The sequence below is a fragment of the Trachinotus anak genome, unplaced genomic scaffold (genome assembly GCF_046630095.1).
Source record: "Trachinotus anak isolate AG129_WGS33_773 ecotype Australia unplaced genomic scaffold, CSIRO_AGI_Tana_v1 ptg000004l, whole genome shotgun sequence".
NCBI lineage: Eukaryota > Metazoa > Chordata > Actinopteri > Carangiformes > Carangidae > Trachinotus > Trachinotus anak.
Genome location: NW_027273855.1, coordinates 5,949,456 through 5,970,331, shown reverse-complemented (window position 1 = coordinate 5,970,331; position 20,876 = coordinate 5,949,456). Strand labels below are relative to the sequence as shown.

The 20,876-nt window shown below is 42.1% G+C and overlaps 1 protein-coding gene across 5 annotated transcripts in view; it reads right to left on the bottom strand.

The window, feature by feature from the left end:
- Positions 1-20,876, bottom strand: part of LOC139620187 (vitamin D3 receptor A) — a 77,305-nt gene that overhangs the window by 16,977 nt on the left and 39,452 nt on the right. For all 5 annotated transcript variants that reach the window (XM_071475482.1, XM_071475487.1, XM_071475486.1 and 2 more), the window contains 2 exons: positions 9,735-9,882; positions 8,475-8,605 (listed from right to left, as the gene is read on the bottom strand). In XM_071475482.1, coding sequence (XP_071331583.1) covers positions 8,475-8,605; positions 9,735-9,880 — 277 coding nt within the window. In that variant the 5' untranslated portion in view covers positions 9,881-9,882. The remainder of the gene's footprint in view (positions 1-8,474; positions 8,606-9,734; positions 9,883-20,876) is intronic.

Here is a 20,876-nt window from a genome sequence, read left to right as displayed (position 1 = left end):
AAAGGCAACTGAATGAATCTGACTGCTTAGCTTACCAAAAGCTTTTGCTTGGCTTTCATCTCTTCTAAAGCACCATCATTAATTAGGCTTTGGCCGTGCTCCAATGTCCATCCAGTCCCAAGCCAGGAGTGGACTGCCTAGAACCACTCCTTGTGGTGCGGATCATGAATAGGCACAGTTTGGTCAGAGTTTGGCACAAGCCGTCAAAGCAGCTATTCTAAGGCTTGGACATGATTGAACCAGTCAGTCTCCAGCCAAGTTTGAGCCCTGGATGGCATCATTAAGGCAGGAGTCCACAAAAAACAACACACCATCAAAGGAACATCTTGACCACCCCACAGTGCTTGGCAGACACGCGGCAGTTTACCAAAGAGAGTTTGCTGTTTGGGCAGCTACTCATTGGATGTGGCGATGTGGTTCCCTGAATGGCAGAGAGGAGCGAAGAAAGGAAGACAGAAAGAAAGGCAAACAGTGAGGGAGGGGTGGGGTGCTTTAAAAAAAAAAAAAAAAAAAAAAAAGGAGTTTGGTAAACACCTATAATGCCACAATGACAACGAGGAAAAGACAGAGCATTGTGGAGGCTTGAGGTTCACAGCAGGTTTACTCATTAACCAGTCAACGGACCAGTTAAATACAATGGAGGCTGCTAACACTCAGATCTGGTGTGATATATATGTCAAGCTGGATTTGGTGTGTGCCCAAGATTTTTCCACCGCTGCTCCAGGCCTGTGATGTCCGAGAGGTAAATTCAGGTCAGTCAGGCGTCAGGGCGCCCACACATGCTGAGAGTGACGCAAAATGGCTTATCAGCAGATCACAGTGGAAGTGTTACTGGTAGGACAGCGTGGGGTACATGAGGGGGCACTTGATTACATTTCAGCAACAGAAGAAAACATTGATATCTTGTTTTCGGTAATCTTATATCTTACAAATCAGAGTCTAACTACTATAACTAATAACACTAATAATAGCAAAGCTAATAATAGTCATATCTGACATGTTTTCGGTCTATCCCACTATAAATCAGGCATCTGGCGCTTATGCTAATGCAGGTGTAAAGGTTGTCAGAGAGACAGAATACAAAGGACTCAGGGAGAGGATGAAGAATATGAATAAGGGAGGTAAATGGAGGTCAGCACCGCAGGAGACGTTTCGCTACTCAAAGACACCAGGGGCGGGAATTCAATCATCTAAAGGCTGAAACGTTTCAGAAACCTGCCTGTGATTCTAATCCTGTTACAAATACACACCCGCGCAAACCGACAAACACAGCAAGCATGCAAATGCATACAAACACACACACACACACACATGCGGGGAGGTCCTTTCCTGGCATCTCTCTAACCTCTGTCAAACAAGGACGGCGTAGGGGTGTTTACTACGCACTCAGCTGGCACAGCTCACAGAGGGCACAAACACACACACACACACACACACACACACACACACACACACAGCTCTAATCTGAATGCTGGTGAAGCTTAAACAAAGCTGCCAATTTAAAGAGAGGATGGTGTAAGGGCAGACAAACACAGACCCACAAAAACAGAGGATAACAGTAAAGATGCGCTCATGAACATAATAAACTTTTTATGTGGAAAACAATAAAAACATCCTGAAACCTGATCCTAATGGTGATGGATTCTTTTATTCACTCTCATTAACTTTACATTTGGAAATTTTTGTCACAATTTCTTTCAAGACGCTGAGAAACATACACGTTATTGTCAGGTATGTCATCCTAACAGAGACACGCTACTTTAGAATGAATACACTTATCTGCCAGTGCCGCAGGGTATCGTAATGTAATGACAGTATCAATATCTCCAGGACACAGTAGAAAGCCTGTTATGTTTGTCAGGGCTGTCACAAGAACAGTGTGATGGACTGGCAAACAGTCTCCTGTTTGTGTGTCATCAAACACAGTAACTTGTAGAGATACACACAGAGTATTCATGCCTTTTCCTCAGCAGTCATGTGAGCAACAGGTCACAGGACAAAAGGCATACTCTCTAAAAGCAACCACAACAACAAAAACATGGAGATCAATCATGAAAATAAGTATCTCCTTTATCAACATCACATGTACGTAAATGTTTATATGCACGTGTCTGTGTGCTCTATCTGTTTCTGGGTTCAGCCTCGAGAAACAAAGACTAAAATTAATGTGAGGCTTTCAACTTTTAACCAAATCAAGGCTCCGTGCCACACATTCACCCTGGCCTGAGCATGTAGACACACACACAGTGACATGGGTACACAGGGTTTTTCCTGGCTCAAAATGAGGCAAGGGTGGTACCTCAACCATGACCTACTGAACCTGGATTTATTTCTTTTAAAACAGGAAAATAAACTCAGCTCACTTTGGCTCAAACAGTATATGGACTGTGGCTTGAGCCTCCCAGTTATCCTCACTTTAACTGTTCTTCCTCTGTATTCTCCACTTCATGAAAGTTATAAATACAAATGTATTAAGGTATTGTGACTGCATTTTCTTTACATTCTGTATTAGTTTCTTTAAGAACACATATTGCCGGAAAGACAGAAGTCTGTATATTCATCTTGGAGGAAAGTAAATCATTTTCACATCAGGGCAAAGCCATATTAATTTCATGAATGTGCCAACCTCACAGTCATGCCAGCACATTTCTGAAAGAGACCAATTCATTTTCTTTTTTTTCTTTTTTTTTTGCTAAAATTAATACTGATTTGCATAAACTGAGGCTGAGTGCAATATGAGTATGTATGTATGTATCTTCTGTTGCCATGGCGCCGCGGATGGCTGCCTCGGTGTTTTGGTGCGCATTTTTTTGCCTTATTTTCTTTATAAATCCAGTTTTCTGCCTTGGTTTCCGGAGCTCTTTCACCAGAGAAGAGCTCATTAATATCAGAGAAACAACTCCAGTGGATTTTTTTCCTACTTTTCTCGACTCATCTGTGGGATTATTGGACATTTTGGTCAGAGGTGCACTGACCGTTGCTCTCGCAGTGAAACGCCGGAGGAGAGGAAAACGTGCCGGTGCGCTTGCGCGTCTCCGCCGGCGCGCACTCCGCACACCTCTCCCAGGTATCTTTCTCTCCAACGTGCGTTCACTGCCCAACAAACTGGATGAACTTCAGCTACTGGTGCAGAAGAACAGAGACTTTTCCTCATCTGCCGTCCTGTGCTTCACGGAGACGTGGCTGTGTGGATCGATTCCGAACTCTGCGCTGGAGCTGGCCGGCTTCCAGCTCTTCAGAGCGGATCGCGACACAGAGCTGTCCGGCAAAACCAAAGGTGGAGGAATCTGCTTTTATGCAAACAGTGGCTGGTGCAAAGACGTGACAGTGATCCTGCAGCACTGTTCTCCTGACCTGGAGACTTTCATCATAAACTGCAGGCCCTTCTACTCCCCCCGTGAGTTCACCTCAATCATCCTGGTCGGTGTTTACATCCCACCACAGGCCAACGTGCAGGAGGCACAGCGGGCGCTCGCCGACCAGATACTGTGTGTGGAGCAGACCAACCCGGACTCCGTAGTTATTGTCCTTGGTGACTTTAACAAAGGGAACCTCAGTCATGAACTGCCCAAATACAGACAGTTTGTTAATTGCCCGACCAGAGAGGGGAACACTCTGGACCACTGTTACACCACAATCAGTGGTGCTTATCACGCCGTCCCCCGGGCTGCACTGGGCCACTCTGACCATGTCATGGTCCACCTGATTCCCACATACAGGCAGAAACTAAAACTGTGTAAACCTGTTGTGAAGACATCGAAGCAGTGGAGCAGTGAAGCCATAGAGGATCTGCGGGCATGTTTGGACTGCACTGACTGGGAGGTGTTCAGGACTGCTTCCAACAGTCTGGATGAGTTCACAGAGGCTGTGACGTCATACATCAGCTTCTGTGAGGACTGCTGTATCCCATCACGCACCAGGGTGAGTTATAACAATGACAAACCCTGGTTCACAGCTAAGCTCAGTCAGCTCAGGAGGCAAAAGGAGGAAGCTTTCAGGAGTGGGGACAGGGACAAGTTTAAAGAGTCCAAGTACAGGTTTAGCAAAGCGGTGAGAGAAGCTAAACGACTGTACTCTGAGAAACTTCAGCTCCAGTTCTCAGCCAATGACTCTGCTTCTGTCTGGAAAGGGCTCAGACAGATCACTAACTACAAACCTAAACCCCCCCACTCCACTAATGACTTCCGTCTGGCCAACGATCTGAATGAGTTCTACTGCCGCTTTGAAAGACAGTGGGACAAGCCTGACACTAACCTCCACATCAGAGCCACATCAGAACCCCCCTCCTCCCCTACCAAAGGAACGTCTCTCTCTATCCTGGAGAGAGATGTCAACAGGCTTTTTAAGAAGCAGAACCCCCGCAAAGCAGCCGGTCCTGACTCTGTCTCTCCATCATCCCTGAAGCACTGTGCTGATCAGCTGTCTCCAGTGTTCACAGACATCTTCAACACCTCACTGGAGATCTGCCACGTGCCAGCCTGCTTCAAATCCTCCACCATCATCCCTGTCCCCAAAAAACCAAGGCCCACAGGACTAAATGACTACAGACCCATTGCCCTGACCTCTGTGGTCATGAAATCATTTGAGCGTCTTGTCCTGTCCCATCTCAAATCCATCACTGACCCACTCCTGGACCCCCTGCAGTTCGCCTACAGAGCCAACAGGTCTGTAGACGACGCCGTCAACATGGCTCTCCACTTCATCCTCCAGCACCTGGACTCCTCAGGGACCTATGCCAGGATCCTGTTTGTGGACTTCAGCTCTGCCTTCAACACCATCATCCCGGCTCTGCTGCAGGACAAGCTCTCCCAGCTGAGCGTGCCTGACTCCACCTGCAGGTGGATCACCGACTTCCTGTCTGACAGGAGGCAGCACGTGAAGCTAGGAAAGCACGTGTCTGACTCCCAGACCATCAGCACTGGATCCCCACAAGGCTGCGTTCTTTCTCCTCTGCTCTTCTCCCTGTACACCAACACCTGCACCTCCAGCCATCAGTCTGTCAAGCTCCTGAAGTTTGCAGACGACACCACTCTCATTGGACTCATCTCTGATGGCGATGAGTCTGCCTACAGGTGGGAGACTGAGCGTCTGGTGACCTGGTGCAGGCAGAACAACCTAGAGCTAAACGCTCTGAAGACAGTGGAAATGATAGTGGACTTCAGGAAGAGCCCAGCCCCACCCACCCCCATCACCCTGTGTGACTCCCCTGTGGCTACCGTGGAGCATTTTCGCTTCTTGGGAACCACCATCACACAGGATCTCAAATGGGAGCTAAACATCAGCTCCCTCATCAAAAAAGCTCAGCAGAGGATGTATTTCCTGAGGCAATTGAAGAAGTTCAACCTGCCAAGGACTATGATGGTGAACTTCTACACCTCCATCATTGAGTCCATCCTCACCTCCTCCATCACCATCTGGTACGCTGCTGCCACGGAGAGGGACAATAACAGACTGCAGCGTATCATCCACTCTGCTGAGAAGGTGATTGGCTGCAATCTTCCGTCCCTCCAGGACCTGTACGCCTCAAGGACTCTGAGGCGTGCAGGGAAGATTGTAGCTGACTCCTCCCACCCTGGACACAAACTCTTTGAGACACTCCCCTCTGGCAGGAGGCTGCGGTCCTTCAGGACCAAAACCTCTCGCCACAAAAATAGCTTCTTCCCATCTGCTATTAGCCTCATCAACAAGGCTAGAGAGCCCCACTGTTGCTGATCAATTGCACCAATCACCAGAAAAAATTCCTTGTATGTGAAAGCATACTTGGCAATAAAACTGATTCTGATTCTGATTCTGATTCTGATTCTGATATGAAGCTGACTGGTATTTGTTGCACAAAATTTTAATGAATGTAACCCCTGAATGTGAATCGCATATTAATGTTTTGACAATTCACTCCAATTTCAGGCTGCAGATGAGCACAGACCTGCTGCTTTCAGATGACTGCGATGGCAGTTAATCAGAATTAATTTAAATTATGCTTTTAATGTCAAGAGTTAATAGGCTAGCCCATCATCCTGCTGCGTTTTGTCTCACTGCCACCCTGGACTGATTCTGCCTTTACACTTATCACTGATGCAACAGTGCTGAAACTGATTTATTATTGCATTGAGTACAGCATGTGAACAACACAGCTGCGTTTAGGTTCTCCGTGCAGGGAAAAAAAAAAAAGACACCCTGGCTACACATAAACACACGTAGACGGTGTATAGACAAGCAGAGCAGCCGTAATACTCAGCAGTGAGTACAGTGTGCTCCCTTTATCTCATGAACGTGTACACCAGCTGTGAGACACAGAGATCATTTCATGATGATAAGAGTCTCTCTGTCTGTCTTTCCTCTGCCTTCACTCGTCTCTCATCTTTTCTCAATGAAACACACTGTCGCTCCACTGTCATGTGGCTGTTGTGTGTGATCAACACGGTTGTTATCATTGGTATGAATCCTGCCTTGCTCTGTAGGGTCTGTTTCTCACACACACACACACACACACACACACACACACACACACACAGTTTGTGAATGAAATGTAGCTAAGACCATTGTGTATCTTTTTGAAGAAAGAGAGCCATTGTTGAACAGGAGTTTAACACGCCCTCCCCTCAAAGCTTCCTTCCTTCCGTTCCTCTCGCTCTTATTCTCCTCTTGTCATCTACCACTTGTCATGGCTATGCTGATGCACTGCTATTACTGCGACGTCTGAATTCACACAGACTTGTCAAAACAAAAATCAGTGCTTCCTCACTCTTTTACATTTAAATCAGTGTGCTTCAGTGACAATGGTGAAATAATTACTGGATAATGTGATAATTTGTCATCCTGCAGATTAAATGTAGGCCTCTTTTAGTCATTATGAATCAGTTGAAACAAGGTGTCATTTTGTGTTGACATGGGCTGAGGTCATGTCTTTCACAGCACATTCTACTTGTATTACACCCCGCTACTGTATGCATAACCAACACGGTTATGAGCAGGGGGTCAAGCAGCCTTTCAAACATACAAGATAATGCAACTTTAATCTAGTTAAGATATATGACTATACTGTGATTAACACTAAACTGCAGTAATGATGGAAACTCCATCTGGCAGGATAAAAGCAGGATTAAATACACTAACTATTATTTGTTGCTACTATTTGACCCAGGCTTGAGTTTGCCATATGGCACAGCTGGTCTTATGCATAGCCAGTACTGCCTGTCTCTGTCTTCTTGAGGCAAATCAGATCAGTTTACACCCGACCACTGGCTCTGTTGGTTATTGTTCTTCCTGAATGTCTTTAAGCACCTGCCAACCCCATGCTCATCTCTCCAGGCAGCCCGTACATCTAAAAACTACTGAGCTTACATTTAATGCATTTTTTTTTTTAACTCACACGGAGCATTAGAAAGCAAATTAAAATAATGTGATCAGTGACTATTGGGTAGAATTTTAATAATGATGACGATAGCATAATAAAAAGCATCAATAAAACAATATCTGTAAAAAAATGGCTAAATATAGAACATTATTGCCTTCAATACAGTTCTTAAATTAGAGTCAGGAGGGTTTATTTTAGGCTGAGTTTTGTTTTTTAAACACTGGGTTTTAGTGAAAAATGTTTTATTCTATTGTCCTGACTGGAAACCAACATGCCAAAAAAATTGGAAAAAAGGGAAGACAAGCTGAGGCAGACAGAGGACATTTATTCAATAGGCTGCTCTAACATAAGCTACAACTAAGTCTTGTATCTAACTGTAGGGTGCCATCCTCTAAGTGGCTTTGATCTGATCTGATCAATATCAAAAAAACTCCCAAAAAACTAAAAGTCAACAGTATTTCATGGAGCTATGGCTGCGGTTTTCAAGCTAAGCACTGATCCTGGAGCAGCTGCTCTGCAGTAACTCAGACACCTGAATGAATAATTATATCAAAGGAAATGTCAAGCAAGGTTAAGATGTCACATTAATGTCTGAATCCATTTGAAACTTTAACTGTGTGGCAACAATTCATTTGATCCATTTAATAATGAAGCTTAATTCTACTGTTGTTTAATATCTGTGCACATCAAATCCTGCCCATCAACAACAAAAGACATGTTTTATTTTAGCATGATCATAATATGTTGACAATTAGCTGTGGTATTTCCTTCCCTTCATTATAAAATACCAGCAAAAAACACATCAGGATGAGATGTGAATTTAAATCATTTGTTTCCTGTTTCAAGAATTTTCTCAAATCATGTGATACGACAGAGATAACACTGGGTCCACTTCAAGTGCTGTTACTTGACTAAAGAAAACTGTCCAAGTGAAACTTCCCTGGAAATAAAATCCAATTATCCAATCAGTCTAGGACCTAATAACTTATTCTGTTTGTCAGATCACCATTAATGCACAGCTACCGATCCATTACAACACAGCAAAGACAAAACTGTTGAAACTAAAATATTTGCAGCTGTAGTAAATGTAATTTCCATCTCATCAAAAAGGTCAACTCACACTCTTTCATCATGCCGATGTCAATGCAGCGCTTGAGACGACAGGCCTGGCAGTGACGGCGGTTGTCCTTGGTGATGGTGCAGCTTCCGTTAAATGGACAGGTGAAGGAGGCTTTACGCTTCATACTGCGCCTGCGGGGGGTTCCAGATGAATCACTCATTAATTTAGAATCCTTTATTCTCTGCGGTGGTTAAAGTATATCATGCAGGGACATGCAGGCAATAATGCAACTTACATTTCAAAAACTTTATGCTAATATTTTAACCTCTTTCAAGATACAACTTATATATAAACACAGTCCAGAACCAAGGATGGACTTCTCCTTTAAATTCATATTTTATTTACAGCATAACCTACATATTGCACTGGCCACTTTATAGATATTTTATGTAAATAATTTACATAAACTTTTTCTAATAATTTCTAATTGAACTCGACATGAACTCTTTCATTCCACTCATAATAAAAATCCCTGTCTTTACTCTTCTCCCTTCGGCTGGTGGGATTAAAATGAATTACAACATTTCACTGAATTCTATTTGGATTCCTTAATGAAATACGTGTGTGTTGTAAATGTCTTTGTATGTCTGTGAGTGAGAGTGAGAGAGCGAGTGAGAGAGAAAGAGCGGGGAAAAGGAAAAAAAGATTATGGACACCAGTGAATAATGTACATTTCTCTGAAAACACTGCATGCATGTTCATACAGGCAAAAAGAAAAACATGTAGCATAACAACAAACACAGTGTATACTGACATTAGACAGTATAGACACACACACACACACACACACACACACACACACACACACACACACACACTCTCTCTTTCTTCTTTGAACATTAATTTGCTATTAATTTGCTATAGGTAATGGCATTAGTACATATATTACACATTAGTACATATTAATATTGTCGATATTTTACAAAAATTAGGCATCTCTAAAAATCAAGAGAAGTAAGTTCAGTTCAGTGCTGCCTGGAAGTGGAAATAAGTCAAATTTTAAAACCTAAATATAGAAAAGACTTGAACATAAAAGTCTGATTTGTAACCAACAACATTTGGAACATTAGAGATGCACTGATTCAGGTAAGTTTGACAGAAAAATCACTGTGAAGTATACATAGGATGCATAATAGAAGCACCTCCTCCATATGCAAAGCCTGCTTATAACACCTCACATACAACAAAACACATATCCTATAGTGCCATCATCTGACACACTGAAAAACAAAATGCACAGTGCTGAGGGATGGCACTCACCTGAAGAACCCCTTGCAGCCCTCGCAGGTCATGGCATTGAAGTGGAAGCCGGTGGCCTTGTCACCACACACGCCACAGATCCGCGGGGCGTTGCGGTCGAACTCATCCGGTCCGACCACCGACGTCGTCACCGTCATGGGCTCCATCACTGAAGAGGAAGAGAGAAGACATTAGAGCCTGTTTGATGCTGTCGGCCTGCTCTTTGTTTCCAGTGAAACACAAGTTAAGACGAAAGTAAAAAATGTGTGTCCATGAATTTCACCAACCTCGAACAAAGTCTAAAAATCTGTTTGTTCCTCCTGCTCTTGTGTTGTGTGGGACTGTTTGAGTGTGTGCTTGATGGGGAGGTGTGCGTTTTCCTCTTCTTATATAAACAGGTGTTGGGCTATTAGCATATTTAGCAAAAGCCATTGACAGCCACACTCTACATCTTGCAGCTATTGGCTGAATGACTCAGCAGACACAGGTACACACACACACGCACGCACGCACGCACGCACGCACGCACGCACAAATGCACACCCATACACAAAATCTTAGGAATCATGAAATTACAAATGTAATGGGGAAAGAGAATTAATGACAGAAAGAGGGCGATTTGCCAAAGGCTGAGAAATGACTGATACATTTAATACTGCAAAGCTGAAATATTCTCGACAGCGTTCATTTTTCCACACATTCACACCATCTGGCCGTCTCCTATGAAATAAACAGCGGTGGAGTAACACACACAGACGGGCCATCTGTGTGCAAACTAATGCTCAGTTTTTTCTGAAAGCTCCAGTCTGAACTAAGAAGTGAAGAATATGATATTGTATGAATTTCAAAGAGTTGTTTTAGTTGCCTAAAGTTACATTATTTAGATATTATGACATCATGTTTTTTTTTTCTCTTCTTCTTTTTAGTCCATCATCATCATCATCATCATCATCATCATCATCATCATCATTATAATTGAACTAATAAAGCGAATGAAAGTTCTGAAACTGAGGAACAACAACAGGGGAACATAAATCAAAGGAGACCACGTACTCATTTGCATCTACATTTGTCTGACAGTGTTAAAAATTCTTTAATATTCATTTAAAGACACAATGCAGTTTACTTCCCTAACATGATGTCATTTCTGCTGAAACAAGTCTTTGTTGCACTGGACAAAACATGAGAGTGAGAATAAAGATGTTTTTTTCAGCAACGTCTGTGATGGTTTTTTTCGAGCAGTTTGCATGTTCATTGTGTCATTATGGGCCTACGTTCAGATTTCAGTTCAATCTAAACCTACAGCTTTTCTGACTGAACCCTAGTGAACAGTGAACACCATGTAAAAATATACCAATGTGCTCTTCTAAGTTGGCTTTCATGTAACTAATACTACAATTTGAAAAGCGCTAAATGAAAAGTTGTTTGAAGTTAAAAAGAAATGGAGAGAGTCAAAAGGTAAAAGTAGGAAATATAAGGGAAAGACCCAACAAACATGGTTACTATGTTTTTGGTATTGTTGTGCCAGGGTTGGACCAAATGGATGATGCTATCTCCTCCATGCAGAAACTCTAGATGACATGCCGCTGCAACAAGGCTCGAGCCGCTTTAGACACTTGTTGTGTGGCTTCTCGACTCTGTTTTCATTTCAGCGCCCATGTTAACAGAGGTTCTGCAACCATCGCACACAGGTGAGGTCAGCAGCGCGGCCCAGGCCTTAAGCACAGGTTTATTCCACAATGGATCAAGTAAAAAAGATCATCTCTCTGTTGTCCTACATGGACGCCATTCCAGTTGAATGGCAAGGACCTAATGTGGATAATCCAACAAAACACAAAAGAAAGGATCTGATGGTAAAGTACTTGTCCATAAAAATCCAGTTTTTCACTGTATAGGCCCAACCCTAATCTGGACCAAGCAACACTACAGAGAAATCCTTCCTGTGAGAGAGGAAGAGGTCATGTGAGGGGAAAACGACCAAATGAGGACAAAAAGAGGCGGGGGTACATGCAATGAACTTAAGCACAGCAGGGAAGTCACGTGGCTGCAGAATATAGCCTGTAGGCAGAAGTAGGACTCGGATAATGTCGGACAAGGACTAAGAGATTCAAAGAACTCGTGCGGTGGAGCGATGGATAGTGTGACAGAAATAATGAAAGAGGGGAGAGAGTGAGGGGAGGCAGGTGAGAGCACAAGTGAAAGAACACAGTCCAACTCCATTAGCTCCCATTACTAGCTAAAAATTTCAGCACCGGTTCCCAGAAAAATAGAAACACAGACACACACATGAATCCAGAGGCACCTAGCTGTGAAGCATCAGTCCCATTACCCAGAACACACCACACCGGGAAAGCAGGATACACACTAACAAACACACTTCAATGCTGGTAGAGTATTACTTAGCGCATGTTGACCATCCACAGGCTGTTGTTGTGTGTACCTGTTGATACTTGTGTGTGCGATTCACATGTAAGCAAAGGAGTTTGTTCCACTTCAGGTTACAAGCGTGTGTTTGGGTGGGTGAGCGGAGCACTGACAGGACAGATGTGCACACAAAAACAGGACACTCACACACACCATTAGTCATCATGTCACAAAAACAGTTTTGTTTTTTTTTGCCTCTGATGCAGAAGCAGGTGAATAATGAAATAGTTGGAGGGGTCAGAATGGAGAGATGGTGTGTCAAACATCTGAGCAGATCTGCAAAAACAACATGAAAACAAGCTGCAGTTTCATTAGTGGTGCTGATTAACAAACACTGTGAGTAGGCTCCGGGTCTGTAATTAACAACTCCAGTGTCATTTCTCTTTTAATCACTTCTGTTACTCTTTCTCCCCCGTTATGTGTTTTCTCTTACCTGTCTCTCATTTGTAACACTGCTTAATAATCAACATTTTTACTTATTTATACCGAACATGATTAATGGGTAGAGAAAAAGAGGGCAGACTTTCTCGCCGCCAGACTGACGGGTAATTCCATCTCTCCATTTCTGCTCCGTTTTTCTCATGGATATACTTTTACAAATTTAAGTAAACAACCTGATTATCATCTTCAACATCACCGTTGTCATCTGTTTTTTATCATCTGCTCTTAATAACTGATCCACGTTAGATAACTTTTAATTTGTTGTTTCCTGATGCAAATATGTTATGAGAGATAAGGAAATTAGTTTAGATTAGATTCAATCTCACTAAAACATGTGCTGCTTATTTACATGAGCTGTACGAGTTTGAGTTTTTCATGTCTATGTGTATAGTCTTAGGTAGCAGTTAATATGACAATCATGCCAGCAAAACGGAGTGAATTGAATTGAACTGGGAGAGACAAGAGAGGCAATGTCACTGGACAAAACAGACCTCAGCTGTGGATGATTGTGGATCCATTTTCATGAAATCCACTGTTTCAACACTGGACAACTGATTTATTAAACATGTTACCCAGCTAAGGTTGCATCATCTCTGTGCATGAGGGAGACCACAAAACATACTGTGAGCACATGCACACAGGTTCATACACAGACACAGAGCCGATTATGATCACACTGATGATATGCAGTATCGCTCGTTTCCCATGGCAAAATTAAAAGCAGTAAATCAGTAAGAGCTTACAGTAATGCATAATGACACTGTTTGGGAATGCCACCCTCAAACTATAGAAAATATAGTTTTCTAATTATCGAATCATACAAACTCTTTAACTTCTCGTTCTACTTTTGAGTTGACAAAAGGAAGTAAAAGTTCTTTTATTGTGAAAAAAGAGCATGTGCAATGTGCATTTTTAAACAGCTCCGCATCTAAAGTAAATATCTGCATTTCACACAATCTGTATTTTTAGAGAATAGGTGATGTAATGAATTGAGATCCTTTGAATCGTTCAGGCACTACCTGAACTATCATACCAGTGGATATTTGAAGAGTCGGAACATAGCATGCTGCAGTGATTAGTTCATAAACTGAAGTTTTTAAGTGAAAAAAAAAAAATCCAAACACTTTAAAACACACACCCACCTGCCCACCTGCGGCAGTGTGTGTAATTGGTGGCATTAACTTCAAGTGTTTAGTTCTGTCCCAGACTCAGTCTTCACCGAACCTTTACAATGTGCAAGGACCATTGTGAATGAATTGTTGGAAAGTCTCCTGTTTCTATCTGTGCAAGGCATTTCAGAATTCTCGTATTACTACAACAGCTGTTGACACAGAATTGGTTCAGACTTGTGGCTATGGCTCCAAAGTGTTTTCCATCTAAAAAGCACTGCAGGCCTTATATCCCTTTTTACTTCTCAAGTATCACTCTCTCTTCTACTCATTTAGACTCTAGTTGTAAAATTTAATGAGTTACCTATCAGAGGAGACCATGGTTGAAGAACCGTACGTCTGATATCAGGTTAGGGTTCTCAAATGTGAAAATGTGCTGTTCTTATTATCTTATTATAGTTATTATTGTATTATTTTATATAAAATTAGTTGTTATTTGAATATTTTTGGATCTTGGGCTGTTGTTTGGACAAAACAAGAGATTTAATGAAATTACATCACCTACAGTTTTAGGTAATGGTGAAGGGAATGTTTAACTGCTTCACCATGCTGAAAAGACCAAGTAAGCTGCTCATGAAAATGATCTTTAGATGCAGTCTCAGTCCCTACACGAAAAAAAAAGTGTCTATATATAGTGTGCTACGAGTCAGTAAAGAAGAATCCTTGGGGTCAGGATGTGCCTGCTGACTGTCCCAGAATGGCCTGTTTACAATGTTCAAGTGGGACCCACCCCCATTAACCTTGTATCCCCTGTACCAGCCTTGTGACTCCTGCCATTTACTGTACCTATAGTCCTTGCTGCTGTTGACACAATAAGAAAATACAATGCTATGTCAATAGTGTTGCAAAACACCGAACACTGACTTTTGCAAACTTTCAGTTTTGCCAAGTTTGACTAAATGCGATCCACATGATGAATTGCCACCTCAAAGTGGAGCCCTGTGGGTGAGCATTTGCAGACTGGTATGAATAAGTAAAACAGAAAGTGCTTAAATACACAAGGTCTGCATCTTAGTTGTGCGCCACAACATTTGGAATCGAGTAAGTGAAAATATAACAAAGGCAACAAACAGTCCTCCTCATTTTCAAACAGGACAAGCGTCAGTGTTTTACTTGTTAACCACTGAACTGCAGTTGTGTCCATTTAAGTGGTGAAAGTCACATTTCTAGTGCCATAGCTAGTTAGACAGTCATTGCAACTTTGCCTTTCATCCTGTCCCAAATGTCTCCGTTTCCTCTTTCTCCCCCTTATGTTTCTCTCTCTTTCTCTCTTTCTCTCTTTCTCTCTCTCTCTCTCTCTCAGCTGTAAACACGTTTGTCCATGTTGCTCCTCAGAGCTATGCAAAGTTGGCTGCAAGTGACATCTAACGTCAACAGATGAAACATTTAGTGAGAGGGATAATCACGCTGAATTACAGCAGAGCCGCTCTGTCCGTTTTTGCTGATGCTGATGTTATTCTTCTCTCTGCAGCGGTGAGCGGTGCAGCTGAGTGCTATCTAGTCTCGTTATAATTCATAAACCCCCTCATAGTATGTAAATACTAGGTCCCACAAGGCTGACCATTAGGACCCCATCCCCACGCAGTATGTGGAAGAAACACTCACTGAATGATTTGGCATTCGTCGCTAAGTCGCTGCAGAGTGTAGTTTGTGTTATTTCAACAGAAATGATCTAAATATTTAATTCAGAAAATGCATCAAAACATGTGATGTGATGATCAAAAAATGTTGATATGGTCTGTACCAGCAAGCACGTTCCCTGACATCTGTAGGCCTTTGCATCTCTGTAGCACCACTACGTATTTCTAAAAAGGTACGTTGTCACACATTTCACCTTTATCATAAAAAACTGCAGCTGTGATATGAATGTTGCACTTGCACTCATTGTGATTTCAATAATATATAAAATGTGCAGCCCTAATATATTTGTTATTTCTGAACATGAAGCTTTTACTGCCTTTAATTATGCAAGCAGTGGTCAGCCATTAGGTTAGATGTGCATTAGAGGTTAGGTGCATTAAGGGAAAAAAATCCCTAAAATGACTGCCTAAGAATTTCATATTTAAAGATATAAAAATAAAAAAAAAATACAAAATAAGTATCAATATCTGCCATATTGATGATGAATAAACACTCCCTACTGCAATGGAAAATACTCTACTAACAAAAACCAACATTGTGGAAATTGTTGTACCTCCTTTAAACCCTGCATGTAGTTCTCATGTGTCTGCTTTTCTTTCCTCTTTCCCTCCAGCCCCCTCTGTGCCCCTTTGAGGCCAGTCAAAGTGTTGTGCTGTGTTTGTCTACGTGCTTCCTATCATAAATCTGATGTTCCCGTTTGCAAAACCTACACAGCCTATGAGCTGCTGAAACTAGTAAGGCCACTGCTGAATAATGACAATTAGTATGTACTCTATACACTATGCAATAAACTTTAAGACAGGCTTGTACTGTCAGCCTGTGTGTGTGAGGCTTTCCTTTAAATGGGGCATGAGGTGGACCTATCAATGTATTGATTAACCTGTGCCAGTGCCATCAAATATCATCACCGTGATTGAGCTTTTTGTCACTACAACACTGAGGTGGAGCCTGATGATTGATAACGATCTGGTGGCCTTTGCCTGGATGTGGTGTTTTCACCATGAGAGAAATGCTTTCGGAAACCACCGCCCCACAAAACTGATTATTGTGTTATTTTGTAGAGAAGTACAGCGTTCAAGCTGGACGAAGAATTTGATCAAATCAGCATTTTTGACCATTTCAGCTTTGTCTCAATAAATGCTCTAATAGAAGACATCCTGCAATAATTACTTATAATGAAGAAGAGAGGTTTGTGTACAGAAACTCTATGCCACATGAGCCCTTTTAAATACATTCTAGTGTTTTACGATTAGACTGTAACTGGAGTTATTTCAGTCTTCATGTGGCTGAAATAGTCCTAGATCACCAACATTCAAATGTGATTTTTAACTAAAATATATGCTCACATAATGGATATAGAGTCAGCTAGAAAACAGAACACACTGAAGAGACTATGCAAATCTTGTGTATCATAAAAGCAGTGAAATTAATGTTTGGCAGTCTTGGTTTACTGTCTTTCCCACCTTTTTACATCACATGTTTACAGAGTGACCACATGTTGTTGAAGTGGTTTGAACTTGGCAACAGGGAAGCACCAGGGTTAAAGAGATTGTCCCTAAACTGAGGACCTGAGTTCACGCCACGGTACCAGCAAGTGTCTGCGCTGCTAAAAGTGTCCCTGAACTAATGCACCCAAACCCCTACCAGCTGCAGGGGCTGCTGCTCCGTGGCTGACCCTGACCTCTGACCTCCCAGTGGAGGTGGCGAGAGAACAGACAATTTCCCCACAGGGATCAATAAAGCATCACTTTGCTTGAAAGAGGGCCAGCTTTGTTTAAACTGTTGAATGGATACAGAAAAGAAGCTGCTGACTTTTGTTAGACCCACTCTGACTAATGGAAATTCAGAGACTGGAATTTCATTGAGAAGATGTGTAATGCATTGACTAAAAAAAAATAAATAATAAAAAAAAAATAAAAAAGCATAAAAATAGATCTAAGTTTCTGTTTAAGATTTGGTGCAAAACCACTGTAGCTGCAGCATGAATCAGATCCCACCAATAGATGAATCATCATGTTGATGAATCAGAAAAGAGGTTTAAGACCACCCACATCTATTGAGCAGGGATGTCCTGATGTCTCTGAGTCCTGTGAGAATCAAGTCCAATCCAACATCTGTTTATTCAATCATATCTTCATACATAATACAGCTGCACACTGTAAGCCCAAAGGTATGGTAATAATATTAAAGAACTCAGATTATTAGACAACTGAAAACGTGTCGTAATCAGTTAAGATTTAATTGCTGTTTTATCTGTGCGTAAGTGGAGAGAGTCTGCTCTTCCTCTCTCTCCCTCTCTCTCTCTCTCTCAGGCTGAGAAGTTGAACAAAATATTTTCCACCAACATTTCCTTCCGGCAGACAAAAAGTTGTGAGACTTGAAAAGGGGCCTAACTCTCCCCTTCCACGTAGTTTCTCTTCAAAGCTTCAGCAGTAATACTGTACTACCTCGTCCTGTACGAGGCTTCGTATAGGAGGGTGCCATAAGAAATGGAATCTGTTGCATATAGAAGGGCTCACTCTATAGGCGGCACAACAGGGAGCATGGCCTACTTTTACCACCAGCTGCCTCACAGTGGGCCTCACTAACAGCTAACTGCCATAAACCAGTCCCGTACAATACAGCAAAGCGGAGCCCGGGCCAGAGCTTAACAAGCACAAAACACACACTCAAAAGTCCACCACTCAAAAACCGAACAGCAGCTCTGTATGTTTCCTGAAGTGATGGTGCACAGACACCTCTGGTTCTGTCATCTTTAGGTTTGACTGCTTGTTTACTGAGCTGGATGACAAATCACGAGTGAAATTCCAGTTGGACTAGGGTGGGCTTTCTCTTTAAGTAGGGTCAGTCCCAGGTATTTGATTCCTGTTTGCCTCCATAAATCCTGAACATCAAAGGTAAGTTAAGAAATCACAGAGGAGCAGCAGCAAATGAACCTAAACTACCTACTCAGGGACCAAATGTGGGGCACAAACATCAAAGGAAGAGGGTTATATTTTTCCCCTCTGAGATGGAGCCTAATGCTGGGTAAAGGAGAGATTAACATTGGTCCACAGGTATACTCCCACAACTGTCCCAAGTCCCTTTAAAATCTCAGCAAGGCTGAAAATAATGCTCTAATTTAGATTTAGTATAATCTATTTGCTAAAGCTGAAATCAAAAGGTCACTGCAAATAACAAAACATTATAAACTGGGCTGTATTTCAAACTAAAACTAAACAACAGTAAGGACTGGAACATAAAACAAATGAAAATGAAAAGCAATTATGTAAATGTGCACACCAAAAGATGAAAAAGGAGCAAATAATGAAAACATAATAATACAAATGATTGCAAAAACAAGACATGAATGTCAGTATCCATAGCTTAAAGTGCGCTTCAGTACAGTACAACACGATACAGCACGGTCACAAAACATCAACATGGACGAGGGAGAAGGGAGCGCTCTAATTTTATCCAACCAGATGCCTGCACATCGAACAAATGAGCCTGAGGCCATTAAAAGGAAGGGGGGGCAATGAGCACACATGTGCATTTGTGTGTGTGTATGTGTGCCAAGTAGGTTTGAAAGATACCAGGGAGCATCCCAATTGGCTGCAGAAGTACACTACACAGAAGGACCGATGTGATTGGCTGCTATGTGGCGCACCCCTTGACACAGGCCCAGATACACACATAAACATGCTCATAAGTGAGTGGCCATTGCTTCAAACACTTTGTCTCGACAACCATGCACTTGCTGTATAATTTCAAATAAACACACTCACTAAATGTAATCAGATCTTTCCAAATGGACTTCAGTCACAACGTCTGCAGTCTACACAAAATATTTCAAACAAAAAGAGATACTTTTTCTATTCAGAATAAAACCAGTTATCCAGACAGTCATCTACTGACTTGAAGATGCATGTTTGACTGAGCTCCGTAAAATGTCCAGATGGTTGAAAGCTTTCTGAAGGTGCAACATCCCCAGTCCATGCTGGAAACACTCATTTTGAACAATTTACTGAATTTCTCATCCACTCATAAACTCAGTGTGGACCTGACTGGTGGATTATTGTAGCTGCAGCAACAAACTCACTGCATGTATCTTTGCTGATCCAGCTGCTGTTGTCAACACACTATTCAGACATCTTATTTAAAAAATGCAGCACTTTGAGGAAGCATCACAACACATCTGGGATCACATTTCACAAACTCAAAAAGCCACAATGGATCTAATTCTTAACACTGAGTAATACCTCATTAATAAATTATTAACATCCCAAACATGCTCTATAGCTAATGCACAGAATGACAGTGTATTACATGCACATTAAACACAGGCTCCAGTCTAAGATGCTGACCTTTTATTCTTCGACAACATGCAAGCACATTTGAAGTTCACAGCGAGACCAGAGCAGGGTTTTTCTCTCCTTCACACACGCCCACTCACCAGCAGGAGAAGTGCTGAAGATGCTGCTGATTGTCTGTATGTTGAGCCAGTGAATGTACGAATTAGTGGGAGGGTGTTTTACACAGGCACCATAATGACAGGGGCTGAAGGAAGCTGAGCTGGGATAAATACAGGTGGGCACCCTGGCTCACTCTCTCTCCCTCTCAGAAGGCACATAAATATAAAGGCGCGCGCACACACACACACAGATTCTAACATGGGAACAGCCTGGAACAAGCCAGCTGTGCAAATGAATAATATGTTAATGAAATTAAATCACATGCACATACACAAACCCTGTGGTAGGGAAGCCCTGGCTGGACATGAGAACATGAAAAATGACTTCTCTGTCATAATATATTTCCCTCATTCAGATTAAAAGCACCAAGAGAAATAAAAAATAAAAATGTAAATGCACATATCAAAGAGGTTCAACTTCATCCCTCATCTCACAAGTCTCCACGTTTGTGATTATCAGCCCACACTGTTTGGCAATATAAAGTACCCGGCCAATAATCCTCCAAACAATAATCCTGATGTCCTTTGATGGCCTACAGGCCGTTTGTGGTGAATTGCTACATGTACACAAAAAAATTCCACATGTAATTTAAATCTTTTCTGTAATGAAACCTGTAAAATTACAAGTAATAAACCCCTATTTCATTCATCTAATTTACAAGTGATTACGTGGGTTGCAATCAAAATGCAATGTCTGATTGGATTAAAATTCCGTATCTGAGATGATATTTAGATCTGTTTTGACCCAGGCCTGGCCTCCTTCTGTGTTCCCTCCACAACAGCAGCTTTGAACTTTAGACCTTGTTTTCTAGGCAGAGGATGAAAACGTACGGGCCGTCGGTCTGTTGGCAGACTGACAAGGAGACGGGGAGGGAGAAACGAGAGGAAGAGAGGGGGAGACAGAGAGGAGCTTGTAAAGAAAGGAATGAAGTAATGAAAAAAAATTGAGGCGGGAACTGAGGAATGAAATGAGAGAGGAAAAGAGAGGCGAGAGAGAAAGGGACTGAAGGGGTAAAAGAAAGGAGGCAGAAAGGA